At 48.5% G+C, this 22,070-nt stretch overlaps 1 protein-coding gene across 4 annotated transcripts in view; it reads right to left on the bottom strand.

The window, feature by feature from the left end:
• Positions 1-698: 698 nt before the first annotated feature.
• The window catches only part of PAK6 (p21 (RAC1) activated kinase 6), a 42,501-nt gene continuing 21,129 nt past the window's right edge, over positions 699-22,070 (bottom strand). For all 4 annotated transcript variants that reach the window (XM_068148124.1, XM_068148125.1, XM_068148123.1 and 1 more), the window contains 8 exons: positions 19,438-19,646; positions 13,304-13,921; positions 9,582-10,073; positions 8,405-8,538; positions 6,900-7,026; positions 6,617-6,742; positions 5,110-5,244; positions 699-3,843 (listed from right to left, as the gene is read on the bottom strand). In XM_068148124.1, coding sequence (XP_068004225.1) covers positions 3,676-3,843; positions 5,110-5,244; positions 6,617-6,742; positions 6,900-7,026; positions 8,405-8,538; positions 9,582-10,073; positions 13,304-13,921; positions 19,438-19,641 — 2,004 coding nt within the window. In that variant the 5' untranslated portion in view covers positions 19,642-19,646 and the 3' untranslated portion in view covers positions 699-3,675. The remainder of the gene's footprint in view (positions 3,844-5,109; positions 5,245-6,616; positions 6,743-6,899; positions 7,027-8,404; positions 8,539-9,581; positions 10,074-13,303; positions 13,922-19,437; positions 19,647-22,070) is intronic.

Raw genomic sequence — 22,070 nt, 5'->3', positions numbered from 1 at the left:
GGTTCATTAACCACAACTTTCTCCTCTCTCTCATTCTGTCCCTCACCAGACTAAGAGCAAGCTTTTTGCTGAGTGGACCCAAGGGTTTAGATCAGAAACTTGGAAGAAGTTTTTGATACTGAGGGTGGTGAGACCCTGGCCCAGGCTGCCCAGAGAGGTGGGAACCATTCTAGGTCAGGTTGTTTGGGGCTCTCATCAGGTTGTAGATGTCCCTGCTGCCTGCAGGGGTGGGTTGGACCCGATGAGCTTTAAAGGTCCCTTCCAGCTCATTGCAGGATTCAATGATTCAATTCCTTATTGTAGGGAACCAAATTAGCAAGGTACTGAACAAGCTGTCCAGGGAGGTGGTGGAGTCCCTGTCCCTGGAGGTGTTCAAGAAACATGGATAGGACACTTTGGGACGTGGTTTAATGGCCACAGTGGTCTTAGGCTGAGGGTTGAACTCAATCTGAGAGTTCTTTTCCAAGCTAAACAAGTCTATGATTCTATACAAACAAGTGCAGCAGGGAGCTGACAGCAGCCACAGACTTCCTGTTTGATGCAGCAAATTGTTCAGATAAATTCAAGCTTCCATCTTCAAAGGGCTGCTGCATGCTGACTGCCAGGGCTGTGCCAGCATGGAACAGGCTGTGGAGCTGACAGGAGGGAGACATGAAAGGGAAGGATTCAGGTGAAACACGACACAAACCAGCAGAACACCCTGAGACACAAGTGGAACCTTGTTGAAAGCATGTACAAAGAGACACTCAGAGAAGACAACATGGAGTCACAGAACATCAGGTTGGAAGAGACCCTCAAAGGCCATCTTGTCCAACCCCCCTGCAGTCAGCAGAGACATCTCCAACTAGAGCAGGTTGCTCAGGGCCCCAGCAAGTTTGACCTTGAATGTCTCCAAGGATGGGGCCTCCACCACAGCTCTGGGCAACCTGTTCCAGTGTTTCATCACACTCATTGTGAAGAACTTCCTCCTAATGTCCAACCTAAATCTGCCTTGCTCTACTTTCAAACCACTGCCCCCTGTCCTGTCACCACATGCCCTTGGGAACAGTCCCTCCCCAGCTTCTCGTCCATACTGGACAGGAGGTTGGATCCTTTCTGCATTCTGCAGAGATAGACTCTAATAATGACATTTGAAAATGGTAGGCTTGTAGCAATCACTTCAGGGCCTCCCCTCACTCTGTTTAGTCAGGGCTGGGCCATGGTGTTAGATGTTAAATCCATCACCCCCAGGCTGGGAAGGTTGGGGCTGTTTAACCTGGAGAGAGAAGGCTCCAGGGAGACCTTAAAAGCCTTCCAGTACCTGAAGGGGGCTAAGGAGTGCTGGGGAGGGACTTTTGAGAAGGGCTTGTAGTGATAGGTCAAGGGACACTGGCTTTGAGCTGGGAGAGGGGAGATTTACAGTGCAGATTATGAAGAAATTCATTAGAGTAAGGGTGGTGAGACAGCAGAACAAGTTGCCCAGGAAGGTGTTCAAGGCCAAGCTGGATGAAGCCTTGACCAACCCGGAGCAGCGGAAGGTGTCCCTGCCCATGGCAGGGGTCTTGGAACTAGATGCTCTTTAAGGTCCCTTCCATTCTGTGGTTCTGTGATCTCTGAGAAATGTTTGTTCCAGCATCCAGACTCTGGTCTGGTCTATTCTTCTTTTAAAAGCCACACAGCCCCAGAACAGAGGAGTCAGACCAGACTTCAAGGTCCACCCATCCCTTCCCTCTCTGAGCTACAGAGATGGTTTCAAGCATCCCAGCAGCGCCAAAGGCTTATGAATAAATCAAGATCTACTTTAATTTAAAACACAAGTGCAAAGGATTCACAAGTACAGACGAGCAGGATCGTTTGTCTCAAATTAGAAATCTTCCCAAAGCCCTGCTCCTTTGCATAAAAAAGCAGAATATCTGGAATACAGAAACATTTTACATCAAAAAATTTTCCAGTGCAGCTAAAGAGGAGCTAAACAAATTCATGTCAGTCAACTTCATCAGCCCCAAACTTAGCCAGCCAGCCTTGGCACACCATCTGCCACCCTTCTCCTGGCCACAGGCAGGGTGCTGTCGAGGGACAACCAAGTCACCCTTCAGCAGGTGTCTGACAGAAGGGAGGTGAACGCCCTTCTAGAGGTGTTCCTCTCACCTGGGTCTACAAAGCCAACCTAAACCCTTTGCAGACTGGGTGCCCACCATTTGATGGCTGGCATCAGTGCAGATGAATTCCATCCCAAATTACTTCAAGTAATCAACTGTGGCTTCAATTTTGAAGCAAGGATCTGTAACTGGAGTAAATAGCAGAGGACAGAGCTGATTGACATCTCCTGAAGAAAATGCAGTTCTGAGGTTAGTTTCCAAGACAGTGGGACTGGCCCAAGAACAACTTCAATCCCAATGAATTTGTATCTGGAGTTTCCAAACATGATCCCAGTTCCACATGTAAGATTATATCTGGAGACCTCACCACAACACACAGCATTACTGTACAACGTCACATCCTGACCCAGAGACCCTTAGCTCCTTCATGATCAGGAGGTGTATCATACAACAGAGCTAAATCTATTGGCAAACATCTGACAGAGCTGTTGAGACAACCAGTAACCTTCTGAGTCTATCAGCAAAGGGATGGTGGGGAAGGGCACACCAACAATGAAACACACATCAAGTTTCCCTTCTCCCCTGTAGGAAGCAGGGGAGGTGATAGAGGCTCAACAAAACACCTCACATGGACACAAAACTCAGTCCTGGGAATTTCAGGACAGCTGAAACTTGCTCACTCAGTCTCCTAGAGCATCCTCAAAGTGTTAACCAACATTTGTTTCAGGGCAGCACCTTCTCAGCCTCTTGGAAAGAAAGGTGCTTGGGAACCAAACACAGGAACAAGCTGTCACAGACCCTGGAGGCAGCACTGGAGGTGTTGCAGATGGTGAATTTTCAACCACAAGATCCTGATGGCAAGAACACCTTCATCACAGAGTCTGTTTCAAGGCCTGGATCCAAAGGTTTCCCCTTCCAAAAGTTCAAGATCATGAAATGGATTCAAGATTGACCACTAAACCATAGATATTCCTCAGCAAGAGAGAAGCATGTTGATGCAAGAGAGCCACTTAGGAACAAGTATGTACACATCACATCTGCTCCCTGGGAAAGGACCTACAGCTTTCTAGGTCTGCCTTTCACCAAAGGAAGTTAAAATCATCTGGGAAAAAGTCTCAAGGGGGGAAAAAAATATGTTGAGTCTTTGTGCATTGTTTGAGAGTTTAAAGGGATCTGTTCCCCAAAACATACATTTGGGTCAGCTCAAGACTCCAGTGGACAGCTAAGGAGGTGAAGATCACATTTCTAGTTGGGAAATATTGTTCCAGTTCAGTAGACAGCAGCCAAGGTTTGCAGAAACTTGCAGACATTCAGATACACAACTTCAGGCTCCATTTGTTGGAAGAAGTGATCCACAAGCCACGAGACACCTGCTTAACTCTCGAGATATCCTTTTTCTTACTTGGATCTGGTGTGTGTTGATTGTCTTCAGCAAAAGAAGCCACAAAAGGCTGAGAATGCCAGGACAGTGTCACAGCCATCTTCTAAAACGATTGCTGCCAAGTTCCAAGCACCATTCACAGGAGGAGACTCCTGGTCTCCTGATATGTTTGGGGTTTCTAGAAACATTTCTCTTTTCTAGCATCTGTCCTTGAAGTCAGCAGGTGGAGGTACGCTTCCTGTACTGCTGGATGAGGGGCACCAGGCACTCTGGAAGTCCTGTCTGGAGCAGAAAGGGGTGGTCCAGAAGTTCTTGTGCCGTTGCTCTTTCCAGTGGATCCCGGGTCAGCATCCTTTCCAAAAAGTCTCTCAGAACTGGGGAGGTCTGTGGAGAAAGAACCAAGTCAGCCCCAGAAAGGAACCACCACCAGAGGGGTTTATTCTGGAGGAGATCTGAGCGTTTCCCCTGCCCAGGATTCTTTAGATGACAGCATTAATCATAACAACAACAGATGGTTGCATGATGTTGGACTTGATGACTATAGAACCATACAACTGTTGAGGTAGGAAGAGACCTCTGAGATCATCAGGTCCAACCACTCACCTGGAGCTCACAATCCCACCACTGCTGCTAAGCCACTGCCACTAAACCATGTCCCTCAACACCACATCCACACAGCTTTTCAACATTTCCAGGGCTGGTGACTCCACCACCTCCCTGGGCAGCCTGTTCCAGTGCCTGAGAACCCTTTGTGGGGAAAAAAAAACTCCTAATATGCAACCTGAACCTTCCCTGGCACAACTTGAGGCTGTTTCCTCTTGTCCTAACACTTGCTGCATGTGAGCAGAGCCCAACCCCCACCTCACTCCAACTTCCTTTTCAGGGAGTTCATCTTGAAGGTTGCTTCCATCCTCAACATTTCTATGATTCTATGACATCAGCAAGATATTAACTATGGAGGACACCTGAAGAGGCTTTAGTTTGCATGACCAGGCTCATGCCCATGCGACCTTGCTTTATTAGGGCTATATCTCAAAGCAGCCACTAGCTGTCAGCACCAGCATGCAGCCACTGAGGCACCAGGGCCAAAGACATTGCTCTTGAAATGTGCCCCATCAAGACCACTCAGAGCCATCTGCTGGGAGGGGCTGCTCAGGGTGTTTCCCCACCACCACAGATTCATAGAATGCATTGGGTTAGAAGCAAACCTCGAAGGTCATCTTGTCCGACCAGCCTGCAGTCAGCAAGGGTGTCTCCAAATAGAGCAGGCTGCTCAGGGACCCAGCAAGCTTGACCTTGAATGTGTCTAGGGATGGGGCCTCCACCACCTCTCTAGGCAACCTGTATCTCACCACCCTCATTGTGAAGAGCTTCCTAACATCCAACCTAACTCTACCCTGCTCCATTTTCAAACCATTGCCCCTTGTCCTATCCCCACAAGCCCTTCTGAACAGTCCCTCCCCAGCTTTCCTGTAGCCCCCTTCAGACACTGAAACACAGCTGTAAGGTCTCCCCAGAGCCTTCTCTTCTCCAGGCTGAACAACCCCAAATCTCTCAGCATGTCTTCATCAGAGGGGTGCTCCAGCCCTCTGATCATCTTCATGGCCTCCTCTGAAGCCAGGTTTACCATCAGCATTCCCCAATGCTCACCCTGTGGAAGTTTTTCAGCTTGGGAGGAGGACTGTCACGGAGTCTCTTCATTGCTTGGACTGGTGAGTCACTAAAATATGGGGGTTCTCCATCCACCATCTCTATCACCATGATCCCCAGAGACCAGATATCCACCTGTAGGAGACAAAGTCACATCAATACAGTCAATGGTTTGTGCTTAGCTGCTTTCATAAAGATCAAGACAAGAGGTAATGGGCACAAACTGGAACGTAGGAAGCTCCATCTAAACATGAGGAGGAACTTCTTCAATTTAAGGGTGGTGGAGCAGTGGAACAGGCTGCCCAGAGAGGTGGTGGAGTCTCCATCTTTGGAGTTATTCAGAGCCCACCTAGACACCATCATGGTCTAGGTGAACCTGCTCAGGGGTTGCACTCAATAATCTCCAGAGGGCCCCTCTAACCTCTGTGATTTTGTGATCACAACACCCCACCCCTAGCAAACAGTACTGAGAGAGTGAAACATTAACCCCCTTGATGCTGCTGGACTCCTCACCACAGCTGAACAGACAGTTTCCACCGTGGCCTGGGCCACACTGGTGTTGCAACATCTAAAGGTCTGCAAGTACCTGCTTGTGCTACACCTGGTTGGTTGGTAAACAAAACTAACCAGGCTGCTGCCACCTGCCTGGCATTTCATCTGTGCCCTCCCTCCTCCCCTCCCTTCCTGGCATTGTTGGATTTACTGATCCATATCATGTCCCAGGCCACTCCTTCCCCACATCTGTCCACACTGTGGCAGATACAACAAGCCCAAGCCAAGCTCCAGGTGTAAGGGAAGAGCAACTTTACATCTTGTTCCCAGAAGCAGAACCACCTGGTTTCCCTCCTCTTTTAGCAAATGTTGGTATCATCACAAGGTTGCATTTATGTCTTAAACAGACTCTAGAGGCTCTTCCTAGAAAATCCAATAGTTATTTTCCTGTGATACTTCAAAAGTTACCATGCCCTGGGACTGGGCACTGCTGAGGCTGCACCTCAAATCCTGGGTTCAGTTTTGGTTGCCTCACTGCAAGAAAGACATTGAGAAGGGTCTGGAGAAGGGCAGTGAAGCTGGGGTAGGGTATGGAGAACAGGGCTGGTGAGGAGCAGCTGAAGGACCTGGGGTTGTTCAGCCTGGAGACAAGGAGGTTGAGGGAAGGTCTTCTGGCTCTCTACAGCTCCCTGAAAGGAGGTTGGAGCCAGGTGGGGGTTGGTCTCTTCTCCCAAAGAACAAGTGACAGCACAAGGAAAAATGGCCCCAGGCTGCCCCAGGGGAAGTTTAGGTTGGACATGAGGAACAATTTCTTCATGGAAAGGATGTCAAGGTCTGGTCCAGGCTGCCCCAGCTGTGGTGGAGTCTCCATCCCTGGAGGGTTTTAAAAGCTGTGGAGATGGGGTGCTGAGGCACATGGTTCATGGGTGAACTCAATTACCTTGGAGGTCTTTTCCAACCTTAATGATCCTCTGATTATCTAGTCCTTCTGACATCAGGGAGGTGGGTCCCTTACCTCAGTAGTGTATGGTATCCTTGCAATAACTTCTGGAGCCATCCAGTAAGGAGTCCCTACTAGGGACTTTCTTTTGGGTACATCTTTACTGATCTGAGCACAGAAGCCAAAATCTGAGAGTTTGACCTGTCCAAAGAGAAAAGCAACCAACCTTAAATCATGGAAAGAAACACCAAAGAAGGCTAAGGGAGTAGGAGGATGAGGTACAAAGGAAACAAGGAGACAGGTTAAGGCTGCAGGAGCAGAAGGCAGGAAGCAGTTTGTCAGAGGGACATCATCATACCCTCCCATCCAGCGTCAGAAGAATGGAGTCGCTCTTAATGTCTCGGTGAATGACCCCCTGAGAGTGAAGATAGGTCAGAGCCTGCAGCACTGATTCACACACTGTTGCAATTTGCTCTTCATTTAGCCTGAAATTAAAAACACAGAACATGTGGAGAGTTGCCACTCATGGGTCCTCTTGAGGCACAGAGCATATCTGAAGTCGAACCGGAGGTAGATATTTTGGTTCCCCCCGACCATGAATTTTGGTTCCCCACGACTGTGACCATCTCACTTTCACCCTTTTCCCATGACTTTTACTTCTGAGAACCTTTTTGTCTCCATGATTTGCAATTTGAAGTTTTCAGAGAACCCAGAGAAACTTCATCTTAGACCTTGTATCTGAAGTCATCCTGCAAGATGCTGCTTCCAGCAGCTCTGACAGGCAGGACTGTGTCTTCCTGCCAAGGTGCTGCAGTAACTGTTGAGACAGTTTTTTCTTGAGGAAACACAGTAAAGCTGTGGCTCACAAGGGTTGTTGTGCAACTTCATCCACAAAGCATCTAAACACCTCATGTGACAGTGAAGATAGGGATCCTTCAGAACTGTTACCCAGATGGACATCTTGGATACTCTCACTCCCAAGGGCAGCACAGGTGACAAGCAGGGGAAGCCCCTGCTGGATTGTCCCACTCTCTCTGTTAGCACACTGAGCATGAGCACCAAGAACCTTGCCTTTGGAAGATCTCGCTGTTTGGACTACCAAAGCAAGGACCTTCAGTGTGAGCAGCACTGCCTAACTGTCACCCAGGTGAGATTCTGAATCTTCAGGAAAAGGAAGGCTCATCCCAGACTTCCTGGGTCAATCTTTGCATTGGCAGTTTACAGTCTCACAGGACTGCTGGGAAGCAGGAGGAGAATGCTCCAGGGTCATGGGTAAGACACACTCATAACTGCATCACCAGAGCACCTCATGAGTGGGACTCTAGAGGCCATTTGAGAACAACTTCTTTGCCCTCCAGCAAGGCTTGGGGCATTAATGAATACAAAGCAATGTAGATAAGAAAGTAACTTTAGGAGAGTGTCCAGCAGTTGCTATCTTTAGGCAATGAAATTTGGGAAGGAGTCCAGATTTCAAGGCTCTGCTGCACTTCTCCAGAGGAGTTAGTCACAAATTCAACCTTACTAAGGTTGCACCACTGAAAACTATTTCTGCCTGATTTTGAATCCTTATTCAATGAGATTCTTGGCCAGAATTCAACTGATAGAGCACACAATGTTTTTGGTGAGCACTGTGATTTACAGGGAAGGTCACCAAAGAGACGAGCAGAGGGTTTGTAAAGGGATTAGTGCTGTGAACGAGTCCCTCCTACTTCAGATGGATGACAGTTACAACGTGTAGTAGTTCTTCCAGGGCACCATAGACTCAAGACCCCTGAGGGACACTGTTCTTCCCAGAAATCTCCTTAGTGCTCTTGCTCACCAGGAGGGAACACAAGTGTTGATGTTTCAGACTTTGCTTCCTACCTGATCTGAGACACAATGTCTGTGAGGGCTCCCCCCTGCAGGAATTCCATCAGCACCCAGAGTTCCTCTCCCACTAGATAGCTCTTGTACATCTCCACCACATTGACATGTTGATAGTCCCTCATTATCACCACCTGTGAAAACACAGCGAACAATTGACCACCCCAAAATTACTAATAACAGAATCCCAGCATGGCAGGGTTGGAAGGGACCTCTGGAGATCTTTTAGTCCAAGCTCCTTGCTAAAGCACCCACAGCAGTTTGCCCAGGATCACAATGAACAGGGAGGGTTGGAATTTCTCCAAAGAGACTTCACAGTCTCTCTGGGCAGCCTGCTGCAGGGCTCCAGCACCCTCACACCAAAGAAGTTTCTCCTCATCTTCATCTGGAACCTCCTGGGCTCCAGTTTGTGCCTGTTGCCTCTCGTCCTGTCCCTGGGCACCACTGATAAAATCCTGGCCGCAGCCTCTTCCCCTCACCCTTTAGCTCTTGCTGAGCATTGAGCAGATCCCCCCTCACACTGCTCTTCTTGAGGCTAAATAGCCTCAGGTCTCAGCTTTTCTATTCACAGAGCTGTTCCAGGCCTCTCAGCATCCTCAGAACCTCCACTAGACTCTCTCCAGTAGTTCCCTGTCCCTCATACTGGGGAACCCAGAACTGAACACAATACTCCAGGTGCAGTATCACCAAGGCAGAGGAGAAGCTCTCTCAACCTGCTGACCACACTCTTCTTCATGTCCCCCATGACACCATTTGTCTTCTTGGCCAGAAGGGCACACTGCTGACTCATGGTGATGTGGTGACCTTATTGTCCACCGGCACTCCCAGGTCCCTCCCCACGGAGCTGCCTTCCAGCAGGTCAGCCCCTCTCCTGTACCACTGCAGGGGGTTATCCCTCATTCAGGTGTTGGACTTGTCCTTGTTGATCTTCATGAGGTTCCCCTCCACCCAGCTCTCCAGCCTGGCCAGGCTAACATTGACAACACTTTATCTTACCCAGCAAAACCAGCATGCACAGCCCTACGAGTACAGCACAGCAGCCTCCATCCCCACGCTCACTTTAGTCCTGCTGCTAGCATCATTCTATCAAAAAGAAGACCTCTCCTGCCTTTCCCTCCTTTTTGCCACACTGACTTCATGAAGGAGAGCAGAACCCACTTTTCACCACTCTACTCACCTCATTGAACAGGAGCTCCCTGCGCTGCTGCTTCCTCAGGTCCATCATTTTCACTGCCACCTGCCTCCCCGAGTGCTTCTCTCGCGCGATGCAGACGATGCCTGTGGACCCTTCACCAATCTTTACATAGTTCTCCAGCATCGACCGGGGATCCCCCTGGTCCACAACCATCCTAAGGGCAGCTTTGAACTGCTCATGAGTCACAACCACTGGGTCTTCACTGGCCAGCTGCCCTTTCACAGAAGAGTCCTGAGGAAGGTGAAGGTTGCTAGAACTGGTCTGAGTCTGCCGGTTCCTGGGCGAACCTGCTGGTGAGGGCCTGCCTGGTGGCACTGCAGCCACCTTCTCCACCGTTGGGGACTTCTGGGGGGTTCCAGCTTCTGAGGTCATCCTGGGGAAATCAGATGCAGGCTGATCTGATGGAAGAGACAGGGCTTTGGCTGCAGGGCTGCGTGGTGAACCCCACTGCTGGGGCCTGAAGAAAGCATTAGGCTTTGAGAAGAACAAATAGGACAAGTGGAAGAAAGAAAAAGCGATGGTTAGATTAACAGGAGAGAAGGCTCAGGAAGCAGTTGTGTGTTTCTCCATGCTGGCCTAGTGCATCTTATCACAGAACCACCTGGTTGGAAAAGACCTTAATATCATTGATTCTATCCATAACCTAGCATCTTCCTGCACACAACTGCTGGGCCATGTCCCTAAGAACCTCATCCAATGGCTTTTAAACACCTCCAGGGATAGGGAATCCACTACTTTACTTGGCAGCCTCTTCTAATCTTGTAGTGGACTGGAGTGAAGAGCCTCAAGTTCTTTTCTCCAGGTCTGCCCAACCATGACCAGAAGCCACACAGATGCAGATTTTCAAGGGTCAGTCACAGGATGGGTGCTGTGCTCTGAGGACCTCCAAACTGAGGTAGTTTAAAAAGGACCTTGCTTCAAAAAAACCCCACCAAACCCCATAACCCACATAAAATAAACAAACACAAGCAAACAAACAAAAACCCCAGCTGCTAAAGCCAAAAGGCATTCCAGCCTTGCCACCCAAACTCAGAGGCAACCTGTGCTGCAGAGAATCTGAAAATCCTTGATCCATCTGTGCCTCTGATCTTCCTTTGTATGAAAGGGAAGAGGATTCATGCCAGAGCTGTAAATCACTTTGATGTCTTGGCCTAATTCCCTCTGGGTAATTAGGCTCTGCCTGCTGACAACTCTCTCTGCACTCTCCTCAGGTACCTGCAGAGGATTCCTGGCCATCAGACATGGAATTAGCACCATGAGCCAGAAGGGCTGTGGGTAACCAGCAGGAGACTTCAGCTGCAGACAGCCACCTGCCACCTTGCTGACTCAAAACTAATCTACAATTAAGGTTGGATTTGGTGCCTCTCCCAAAGCTCTGAAGACTTTGCATAGAATGGTTTGGGTAGGAAGGGATCTTAAAGATCATCTAGTTCCAACCCCTTACCATAGGCAGGGACACCTTCCACTAGACCAGAGTGCTCAAGGCCCATCCAACCTGACCTTGAATACCTCCAGGGAGGGGGCATCCATAACCACCCTGGGCAGCCTGTGCCAGTGTCTCACCACCTTCACTGCCAAGAGTTTCTTCCTAATCTCCAGTTTAAATCAACCCTCTTCCAGCTTAAAGCCATTCCCTTTTTTGAGACCTCCCACTCAAGCACTAAGTGGACCCAACCCTGTTTAGTTTATGAGCTGTAGTAAGATCACAGCCTGTGGTAACATGGCTTCAGGACACACATTCCCATGAGAGCACTTCACAGAAGTCTCCTTCCCAAGAAGGTTGAATCTTGTGGTGCTCTTACTCATCCTGGACGTGTTGACTAATTCAAAGTCAACAGCACCAAGCAGGTTGGGTATAAAATACATTATAGACTTGGTTATATGTAAAATAAGAGTGGATCTGACAAAGTGGCAACTTCAGAAGGAGCAAGCCAATCACTGCTATTACAGGGCAGAAGAAAAACTTCAAAGCAACCAGCTTTCCCTCTCACAATTCTGACTGGTTAGTAATGAAGTTCATAATAACATGGGGATGGGAACCACAAGCTGCCAACAGAGAAGTGTTTGCAAGAGCACTCATTTCTCTGTCTCAGACAGAGTATAGAGTCGTAGAATGGCTTGAGTTGCAAGGGACCTTAAAGATCACAGAATGGTTTGGGTTGGAAGGAACCTTGAAGATCATCTAGTTCAAATTCCCTGCTGTGGGTAGGGACACCTCCCACTGGACCAGGTTGCTCAAGCCCTGTCCAATCTGGCCTGGAACACCTCCAGGTGTTGGGGCATCTACACCCTCCCAGGGCAACCTGTTCCAGTGCCTGCCCACTGTCATAGTTAAGCACTTCTTCCTGATGCCTGACAAGAATCTCCCCTGCTCCAGTTTCAAACCATTGCCCCTCATCCTACCACCACAAGCCCTTCTAAACAGTCCCTCCCCAGCCTTCCTGTAGCTCCCTTCAGCTACCAGACTGCTGCTCTAAGGTCTCCTGAGAGCCTTCACTCCTCCAAGCTGAACAACCCCAGCTCTCTCAGCCTGTCCTCTTAGGGGAGGTGCTCCAGCCCTCTGACCATCTTCGTGGTCCCCTCTGGGCCCACTCCAATCCTTCCTGTGCCAAACATCATTGTATAAAGTTTAATTCTCCGCACTTTGTGTTTTAACTAAGGATTTTTGACAACAGTCAGACCTGCCCAAGCCTGACACTGCTCATCTTCACACTGCTGCTACAATAGCTTCTGACATGGGGGTGCAGGGCTGTGCCTGTCAGAAGTTCCTTCCTCCTCATTTACCAGCTCCACCCTCGCTGTCCTGTAGAGACACGCTCACGGCAGCCAAGCATTTCTTTCCCAACTCTTGTTTGGTCTCAGGTGGGGGGCGGGAAAAAAGGGTTTTATTTAACCTAGAGCAGAAGGACACATCACATGCCTGCAAGCTCACACATGTTTGGCCAACCATATGTAAGTATTATCTGCTGTAATCTGATGGCCCCTACAAAGATTCATAGAAATAGTTGGGTTGGAAAAGACCTCCAAGATCATCAAGTCCAACAGTCGACCCAAAACCACTGTGGCCACTAAACCATGTGCCCAAGTCCACATGGTTCTTGAACACCTCCAGGGATGGTGACTCCACTACCTCCCTGGGCAGCCTGTTCCAATGCCTGACCACTCTTGCAGGAAAGTAATTTTTCCTAATCTCCAACTTAAACCTCCCCTGACACAATTTCAGGCCATTTCCTCTCATTCTGTCTCTAGGCAGAAGAGATCAAACCCAACCTGTCTCTAACCTCCTTTCAGGCAGTTGCAGAGAGCAATGAGGTATCCTTTCAGCCTCCTCTCCTCCAAATTAAAGAACACTTAGGCTCCTACAACAGCATCTCAGTTGTTCCTGATCAAGAAGAAGGGGACAGACTCTTGTCAATGGTGTCCTGTGATAGGACAAGGGGCGATGGATACAAACTAGAACTCAGGAAGTTCCACCTCAACATGAGGAGAAACTCCTTTGATGTGAGGGTGCTGGAGCCTTGGAACAAGCTGCCCAGAGAGGTTGTGGAGTCTCCTCCTCTGGAGACTCTCCAGACCCATCTGGATGTGTTCCTGGGTGACCTGTCCTAGGTGATCCTGCTTTGGCAGTGGGTTGGACTCAATGATCTCCAGAGGTCCTTTCCAATCCCCACTGCTCTATGATTCCAAGCACTGAGTCACTCTACCTTCATCTGCAGGGAAGGACCCAACTTGTTTGAGCTGCCAGATGAGGGGAACACACTGCGCAGCAGCCTCCTCTTCAAGCTGTTCTCCCGTGACTTGGAGCTCGGGCTGCCCTCCCCTGAGGGCCTGGAGTTTGTCTGTCGTAGGAGACAAGGCTGAGGCCAGCACTCTTCCGAGTTTCTCTTTCCCATCTTGTCACTCTCCCCAGGCAGCGCCGGCATGTGCTGCAGAGCAGAGGCACGCTGGAGGCAGCTGCCATCAGCACTCTGGAACTCTGAAGGCCCGAGGGACTGTGCTTTCATGACCATACCATTGGGGTGAGACTGTCCTTCCAGGCGGGGTTTGTAATCTGGCCACATAGTCTGCCTCCGGGTCACCTTGGTCCCACCGTTGCAGTTGAGGTAGTTTCCATATTTGTCTGCCCAGTCAGCTTCGGGACTCTGAAGGTACATGTCTGGAGGTCTCTCTTCCCCCAAGAGCCCGAGGGACTGTGCTCTTCTCCTGCTGGTGGGGCTCCTTCCCCTCAGGGTATTAGAACTGATGGCAGAAAGCTTCTGGATGTCGTTGAGGATCCCAGAGATGTAGCCTTCCACTTCCACCGTGCTGCCCCTCACTACGGTCTGCGAAACACAGGGGAGGGGGGGGAAAAAAGTTAGAGATGGAAAAACTGAGGCTGAGTTCATTTTGACAGAGGGTGGATTTTGTTTGAAGATGACTCCAGGGATTAAGGATAGAGGAGAAAAAATTCTGTCTCCTTTTCTTTGTTCCTTACTGAGGAGTGGGGTGGGGAAATGACTCCTTGGGCTCCGTCCTTCTGTCAGGCAGAGCAGTGCTTTTTGCAAGCCCATTCTGTTGCTGCACTCACCCTCTACAGGACAGCATTAGAGCAAAGCTGGGATATTTCTAGCACTCCTGACTGAATTGGTTGGTTGGTGCTATTTTTTTGTGCTGGAATTGTGCTGCATGCACTACATCATTAAGACTCCACAAGCTCCTGAGAACACCAGTTCTCAGCAGAAGTTACAGCAGGCCATAAGCTCTGTCTGCAAACATAACCTTGCTACTCCAACACAAGCTTCATCTCTCCCCTGTAGCACTCTCAGTAGTGTTGCAATCTTAGAATGGTGGGGATTGGAAGGGACCTCTGGAGATCATTGAGGCCAACCCACTGCCAAAGTAGGATCACCTAGGACAGGTCACCCAGGAACACATCCAGATGGGTCTGGAGAGTCTCCAGAGGAGGAGACTCCACAACCTCTCTGGGCAGCCTGTTCCAGGGCTCCAGCACCCCACACCAAAGGAGTTTCTCCTCGTGTTGAGGTGGAACTTCCTGGATTTTGGGTTGTGTTTGTTGCTCCTTGTCCTATTACAGGACACCACTGAATAGAGCCTGGCCCTTTGTACTTGACAGCCACTTTTCAGGTATTTGTAAGCATTGATGAGATCTCCTCTCAGTCTTCTCTTCCCCAAGGCAAACAGCCCCAGGTCTCTCAGCCTGTCCTCATCAGATGTTCCAGACCTTTCACCACCCCTGTAGCATCTGCTGGCCACTCCCTGGTATATCCCTGTCCCTCTTAAACTGGAGAGCCTAGAACTGGACACAATACTATAGATGTGATCTCACCAGGGCTGAGTAGAGGGAATGAAGAACCTCCCTTGACCTGCTGGCCACACTCTTCTTAATGCACCCCAGGAGACCATTGGCCTTCTTGGCCACAAGGGCACATTGCTGTCTCATGGAGAACCTATTGTCCACCAGGACTCCAAGGTCCTCCTCTCTGGAGCTGCTTTCCAGTTGGTCATCCTCCCTGAGTCTGCTTTTTGCTAATGCATCTTACTCCTGACCAGTGAAGACCACACTGTTCCAACACCGCATCCCTCTGCTCTGCCAAGCTATTATAATTAAATTGATGAACAAAGGGTCACAACAGCTCCCAACTGCCTTGTAAGCAAAGGATGAAGAACAAGGCTTCCATCCAAACAAGCACCAGCACTATACAAGTAGGACACTTGAAGCTCTGGGTGCATGATGTAGTGCTCTGCCTTGTTTATTCTGGAGCCTGAAAAGCTTACAGAAGCTTTTTTAGCACTGGGAACTCAAATGTTGCATTTCTTCACAGAAATTCACAGCCTAGGCTCACTCCTACACTTTCATGAGTCTCTGCCTGAGGAAAGTCCCTCCCTGGAGTGATGGCAATCTCCTGTTTGCAAACTGAACTCCAGGGATCTTTAAAGATGCTGAATTAATTATACCCAGCCTAATATTTAGCTGGTGCAAAACAGCAACTCCAGTAATTTCCACAGAATGCCACCACAGTGCACAAAATGAGCACCTGGTTTGCTCAGTGCTGGAAAATGAAGGGCAGAATGAGAGACTTTGGCAAGCAAGGTGAAGAAAGGACAAAGCAACTCACACCATTGCAAACATCATCAGCCTGGGGCACGGTGGATAGAGAGCCTCTCAGTGGAGAAGGACCTGTGGGTGTTGATTTATGGCAGGCTGAAGATGAGCCAATATGTATCACAGTATCACACAGTATCACTTAGGTTGGAAAGGACCTCGAGGATCATCGAGTCCAACCTATCAACACAGACCCCATGACTAGACCATGGCACCAAGTGCCATGTCCAATCTCCCCTTGAACGCCTCCAGGGTCGATGACTCAACCACCTCCCTGGGCAACCGGTTCCAATGCCGAATATGTGTCCAGGTGGCCAAGAAGGCCAACAGCATCCTGGCTTGGATCAGGAATAGTGTGGCCAGCAGGTCTAGGGATGCGATTGTCCCCCTCTGCTTGGCACTGGTGAGGCCACACCTCAAATGCTGCATTCAGTTTTGGACCCATCACAAGAAGGACATAGGGGGCTGGAGCATGTCTGGAGAAGGGCAACAAAGCTGGGGAAAGGTATTCTTAAATATCAGTCCTGTGAGGACTTCACCCTCTACAACTCCCTCAAAGGAGGTTGAAGTGAGGTGGGGTTTGGTCTCTTCTCACATGCAACAAGTGACAGGACAAAAGGTAAACAGTGACTCCACCACCTCCCTGGGCAGCCTGTTCCAATGCCTGACCACTCTTGCAGGAAAGAAATTGTTGCTAATTTCCAACCTAAACCTCCCCTGGCACAATTTCAGGCCATTCCCTCTGTTCTATCATCTGAAGTAAAGATCTAGGAGGGAACTCTCCTCTAACCCAAAGCCTGATACCTGTGACTGACAGAAACTGGGAGGCTCATCATGATTTGTTCTTGATTAAATCACAGAATCATAGAATTGTTTGGGTTGGAAAAGACCTCTAAGGTCATCAACTCCAACCATCAACCAAAGTCCACCATGTCCAGTAAACCACATCTCCATATCCACAGATCCAGTCTGGCAGCTAGCTATTACCCTGCTATCTCCTTGGAAGCAGTTGCAAACAGATTACTCACTTATTTGTTCCAGTCTTTTTATGGGAATTTAAATTCCATTAGGCCCATCTGACTTGAAGATATGGAACTTATCTAAGAAGTCTCATGTTCTTCTCTTATTCCAGCCAGAGTTCTCCTCCTTTCATGCTCATGTTAATTGCGTTAGCCTCCTGATCAGAGTTAACCTTCTCAATAACGACGGAAGAAAAATCATTAAACATTTAAGATTTCTCAGTGTCATCTGTTATTAAACTCTCTCCTAAAATGAGCAGGGAACAAATTCTTTCCTTCATCCTCCTTCTCCTTCTCCATGTACTTATGATGTCTCCTCATGTCCTTTATGTTCTTTGAGAATAACGTCTCTTTTTCTGCCTTGGCCTTCCAGTTTTGTTCCTACATACATTTCTTTTCTATTTGCCCTTTGTAACTTGACCTACTTTCCACCCTTCTGAGCAATCCTCCCGCAGTTTAAGCTCATTAGAGTGCTCCTGATCTAACCAAGTTGGTCTCTTATTACACATTTCATCTCTCCTCTGGATTGTGGTTCTATCTCTACTACATTTTGAACCTCAAAAACACATTCAGGGCATCATAAAACACAAGGAAATACCTCCTCCCTCTTTTCTTTCACCTGCTCTTCCTGAGCAAGCTTTTCCTTTCTAAATCTGGGTTCTGCTCAAACATCCTGAGGTGCCATTTAAATTGCAGGTTTCTTTTTGCTTTAATTCTTACATGGTATTAAAACATGTCCCATTTAGTTCCCATATTTTAAGCATCTTTACACATGAAGCTAAATCCTCCTTGCTCTCTACAACTCCCTGAAAGGAGGTTGGAGTGAGGTGGGGGTTGATATCTTCTCCCTATTATCAGATGATAGAATGAGAGGAAACACCCTGAAATTGTGCCAGGGGAGGTTTAGGTTGGACATTGGGAACAATCTCTTTCCTGCAAGAATGGTCAGGGATTGGAACAGGCTGCCCAGAGAAGTGGTGGAGTCCCCATCCCTGGAGGTGCTCAAGAAGTGTGTGGACACGGCACTCGGGGACATGGCTTAATGGCTATGGTGGTATTGGGTTGATGGCTGGACTGGATGACAGTACTGTGATTCCATAAATATACTTATCAGACAGACAACTAATTCTTTCCATGTCCCTCCTCAAATCTAAGTAGCAATATCTTTACAATTTACAGTTCAGCTTTTAGGCTTCTGTAGCTTTTTTGTTTTTCTTTTAACTGGGAACAGAAAATCTTCCCACAAGCTGGCCAGACCTTAAGCACAATAGCTCTGTCACCATCTCTTATTTCCTTTTCCAAGAGGTCATCATGAATCTGCCTCTTCTCACCCAGCAGGTCCCTGCACCACTGAAGAGCACACAGGTTCCAGATGCCATTATCAACAGCCATTTAAGCAAGATGACCACCAAAATTCACCCCCTTACGAGGAGTAGGAACGGGTTTCTCCATACTGAAGGACTTGCTTTAATCACAGAATGAAATGAGTTGGAAGGAACCTTAAAGATCACCCAGTTCAAACTCCCTGCCACGGGCAAGGACACCCACTAGATTAGCCTGCTCAAGGCCACATCCAACCTGATCTTAAACAATCCCAGGAATGAGACATCCACAGCTTCCCTATTCCATTGTCTTACCACCCTCACAGTAAAGAACGTCTTCCTTATGTCCAACCTAAATCTACTCTGTTCTGCTTCAAAAGAGCATTTTAAGAACTTTCTACTCTTTACTATGTTCCACTTTCAATTAACCCCCAGTTAACCCCACTCTCAGCCTAACCCCCATTTCAGCTTTGCTCCCTGGTATCTACTACTCATCTGTATCCATCAGCAGTCAGCCAGTGCTACCCCAGCTCTCCCACTCAGGCTTTCCTCTCAGCTTCATCACCAGCCAAGTTTGCTCACCCACCAGCATGACAAACTTGCTAACAAAGGACTCTCCATGAGGCCTCCTCTAAGCTTCTGCCTTCAACAGCTGAACACATCCTAAGCCCTGTCAGCTACCACAGGAGCTTTCACAAGTCCTTGGTGCAGGCAGCCAGTTGATGATTTGAGTGTTGACACTACTGTAACTAAGGACACTGCTCTCCTGATTTGTCATCGAGTTACTATCACCTCAAAAATCCCACTTATTAGAGCCCACCAAATTTGACCTTGAATGTCTACACTTAGGTGGCTTCAGCCACCTCTCTGGGCAACCTTTTCCAGTGTCTCACCACCCTCATTGTGAAGAGCTTCCTCCTGATGTCCAGCCTAAATGCCCACTCCTCCAGTTTCAAGCCATTGCCCCTCATCCTACCACCACAAGCCCTTCTAAACAGTCCCTCCCCAGCCTTCCCATAGCTCCCTTCAGATACTGAAATGCAGCTCTAAGGTCTCCTGAGAGCCTTCACTTCTCCAGGCTGAACAGCTCCAACTCTCTCAGCCTGCCCTCATAGGAAAGGTGTTCCAAACCCTCTGATCATCTTTGTGCCCTCCTCTGGACCTGCTCCAACAGGTCTATGTTCCTCTTGTGTTGGAGGCTCCATAGCCTCCACAGGGAGGAGACACAGTGCTCCCTGTTAGGTCTCACCAGAGCAAAATTACCTCTCTGGATCTGCTGGGAGATTCCTTACAGATCCCCCCTTAGCTCCATTTCAGTGCACATGGGGCAATGAAAACATTGCCTCAGCTTGGTCCTCCTCAAGGAACAGGAAAGAGCAGCCTTCCTCTCTTACCTTCATAGGCTGGAGTTGCATCCTTGTGATCCTGGAAGGGTCGACCACTGGCTTGGGACGCCTCAGTGTGTCCAGAATATTCTGCCATTGTGGGGGCAGGCCCACGAATTTGCCCTCCTTTGGGTCAAAGGAAGTGTGGACACGGTGCTCGAAGTTCTGCGGAGCCGAGATCTCTGGGCGTTTCTTCTTCTTCTTGCGGAACATGGTGCCTGAAGCAGAGAAGGCAATGTCACCAGGGCCCTTGTGTGTCCAGGACCAATATGGCCTATGTCAGCTAGCACACCATGGTTGCACTCAATCTTAACACAAAATCATAGAATGGTTGAGGCTGGAAGAGACCTCTGAGATCATCAAGTCTAACTGCTTACCTGGAGCTCACAATCCCACCACTGCTGCTAAACCACTGCCACTGAACCATGTCCCACAGCAGCATATCCACTCAGCTTTTAAACTCCTCCAGGGATGGTCACTCCACCACCTCCTTGGGGAATCTGTTCTGAGAACCCTTTCTGGGAAGAAAATGTTCCTAATGTCCAACCTCAGCCTCCCCGGCACAACTTGAGGCGATTTCCTCTTGTCCTGTCACTTGTTGCATGTGAGAAGAGACTGAGTCCCACCTGGCTTCAACCTTCTTTCTGTGGCAGAAAATGATGAGGTGTCCCCTCAACCTCCACTTCTGAAGACCAATCAACCCCAGTTCCCTCAGCCATTCCTCAAAGGACTTGTGTTCAAAGCCCTTCACCAGCTTTGTTGCCCTTCTCTGGACCTCCTCCAGCCTCAGGATTCAAGGTGTGGCCTCACCAGCGCCGAGATCTTTTCCAACCAAAAGGATTCTATGAATTCTATTAGTTAATTACATTTATTAAGGTCATTCTCCAGTGACAAGCACTTTGACAACAGAGTTGATCATCTGCTATCGCAGATGGCAAGAAGAGAGCAGTGACTTGCTCAGGACCACCTAACAGTTGAACCAGGATTTGTAGCGACCTTTGCAGTGCTCAGCCCACTATGAAACTGCTCCTAGCTCAGAAGAGAACCAGACACCTGCTAGCCTACAGCTGAACTCCCACCACTTGGCTTCCTCCATTTCTACAAATTCATCTTGCCTGATATAAGTGTTTTAAATATACATGAGAGAGAGATTTAATCCTTTACAGGCTTGTACCCAGGTTACATGGCTTTAGAGTCCAGCCACTTAAGGCACCATTAATTTAACTGCAAGCCTGGAATGAAGAAGAGTAGTTATGAAAAGGCCTCAGGTTGCCTTCTCACTGGTTACTCCAAGTAATATTAATTTGATTCCCATTTAAAGACAACAGAGCTGTCATCAAAGGAAGAGCCACCCAAGAATGATTTTTGGATCTGTTTTTTTCTAGCTTAGAGTGTTTGGAAGAGAGGGAGGAGGTGGTAGGTGGAAATCAAACTCTGTCAGCAGGTAGCTGAAGAAGCTAAAATTAAAAAGTAAGATTCCTTTCCCTTGGGGGCTGAGAGAGTCAGTTTGTGTGAACAGCCATTGCAACTGCCACCAGCCAAAAGCAGCTAGCACTTACAGTGAGCCCAAACACAAAAGACAATCCAAGTCTCAATTTATAGCCAAAAATAATAAGAGAGATGCAGACAGATAGAAAGCTGGAAGTTTTAGACCTTTTTGAAACTGGGAGGATAGAAAGGAAAAGGAAGAAATGGAACTCTGGAAGCAGTCACAGAGGTGGGAAAGCCTGAATAACTGGAGGACTGTGATAGATGGATGGGCAGAAACTCTTCCCAAAAGACAGATGGGGAAGATGGGATGAGGGAGAAGTCACTCTTCTCATGAAGAAACAGCTCAGAGCTTGCCCAGATAGGCTGTGCAGTCTCCATCCTCAGAGGTGTTCAAGGGCAAGTTTACTCTTGAAGACAAAGCCCTGAGCAACTTGGCCCTGACCCTTACAGCAGACCCTGCTTTGAGCAGGGGGCTGGAATACACACCTCTTGAGGTCCCTTCTCCCCTGAATTGTTTAATTATTCTATTGACTGACTTGATGGCTTTGAAGTTGCAAGTATCCTTGGTGTCATATTCCCTGATGGAGAAACACATTTAATGGACCAATTCCAGTTCTATGGCTGCAACGGAACTGGTGTGCCCCACAGCTCATCACCATGGCCTGAAATTGTGCCAGGGGAGGTTTAGATTGGATATTTGGAACTATTTCTTTCCTGAAAGAGTGGTCAGGCATTGGAACAGGCTGCCCAGGATGGTGGTGGAGTGACTGTCCCTGGAGCTGTTCAAGAAATGTGTGGATATGGCACTTGGGGAGATGGTTTCATGGCCATGGTGGTCTTAGGTTTACGTTTGGAGTTGATGATCTCAGAGGTCTTTTCCAATCCAAACAATTCTACGATTCCATCTCCTCTCCAAGGTGCTTTTTGTCAATGAACTGCACAGTGAAAGCCATAAGAGATGTGAGACTGTAAAACACAGACCTGCTGCCAAAACACTGTAGGTAGGTTCAACACTACACCTTTCTAGCTTGGGACAAGCTCTACAGGTCAGTTTAGAGCAATTAATGTCCACCAGTAGAAAAAAAAAAAAACCAAAGATGTTTATATGCACTTCACATTCCACTGGCAACTTCAATGTCAGAGTCTCCTTC

This window comes from Melanerpes formicivorus, unplaced genomic scaffold (genome assembly GCF_026170545.1).
Source record: "Melanerpes formicivorus ecotype bairdi unplaced genomic scaffold, bMelFor1.0.p_v2 SCAF_16, whole genome shotgun sequence".
NCBI classification, from domain to species: domain Eukaryota; kingdom Metazoa; phylum Chordata; class Aves; order Piciformes; family Picidae; genus Melanerpes; species Melanerpes formicivorus.
Note: the sequence above shows the minus strand (reverse complement) of the source record. Positions and strands in the feature narration are given on the sequence as shown.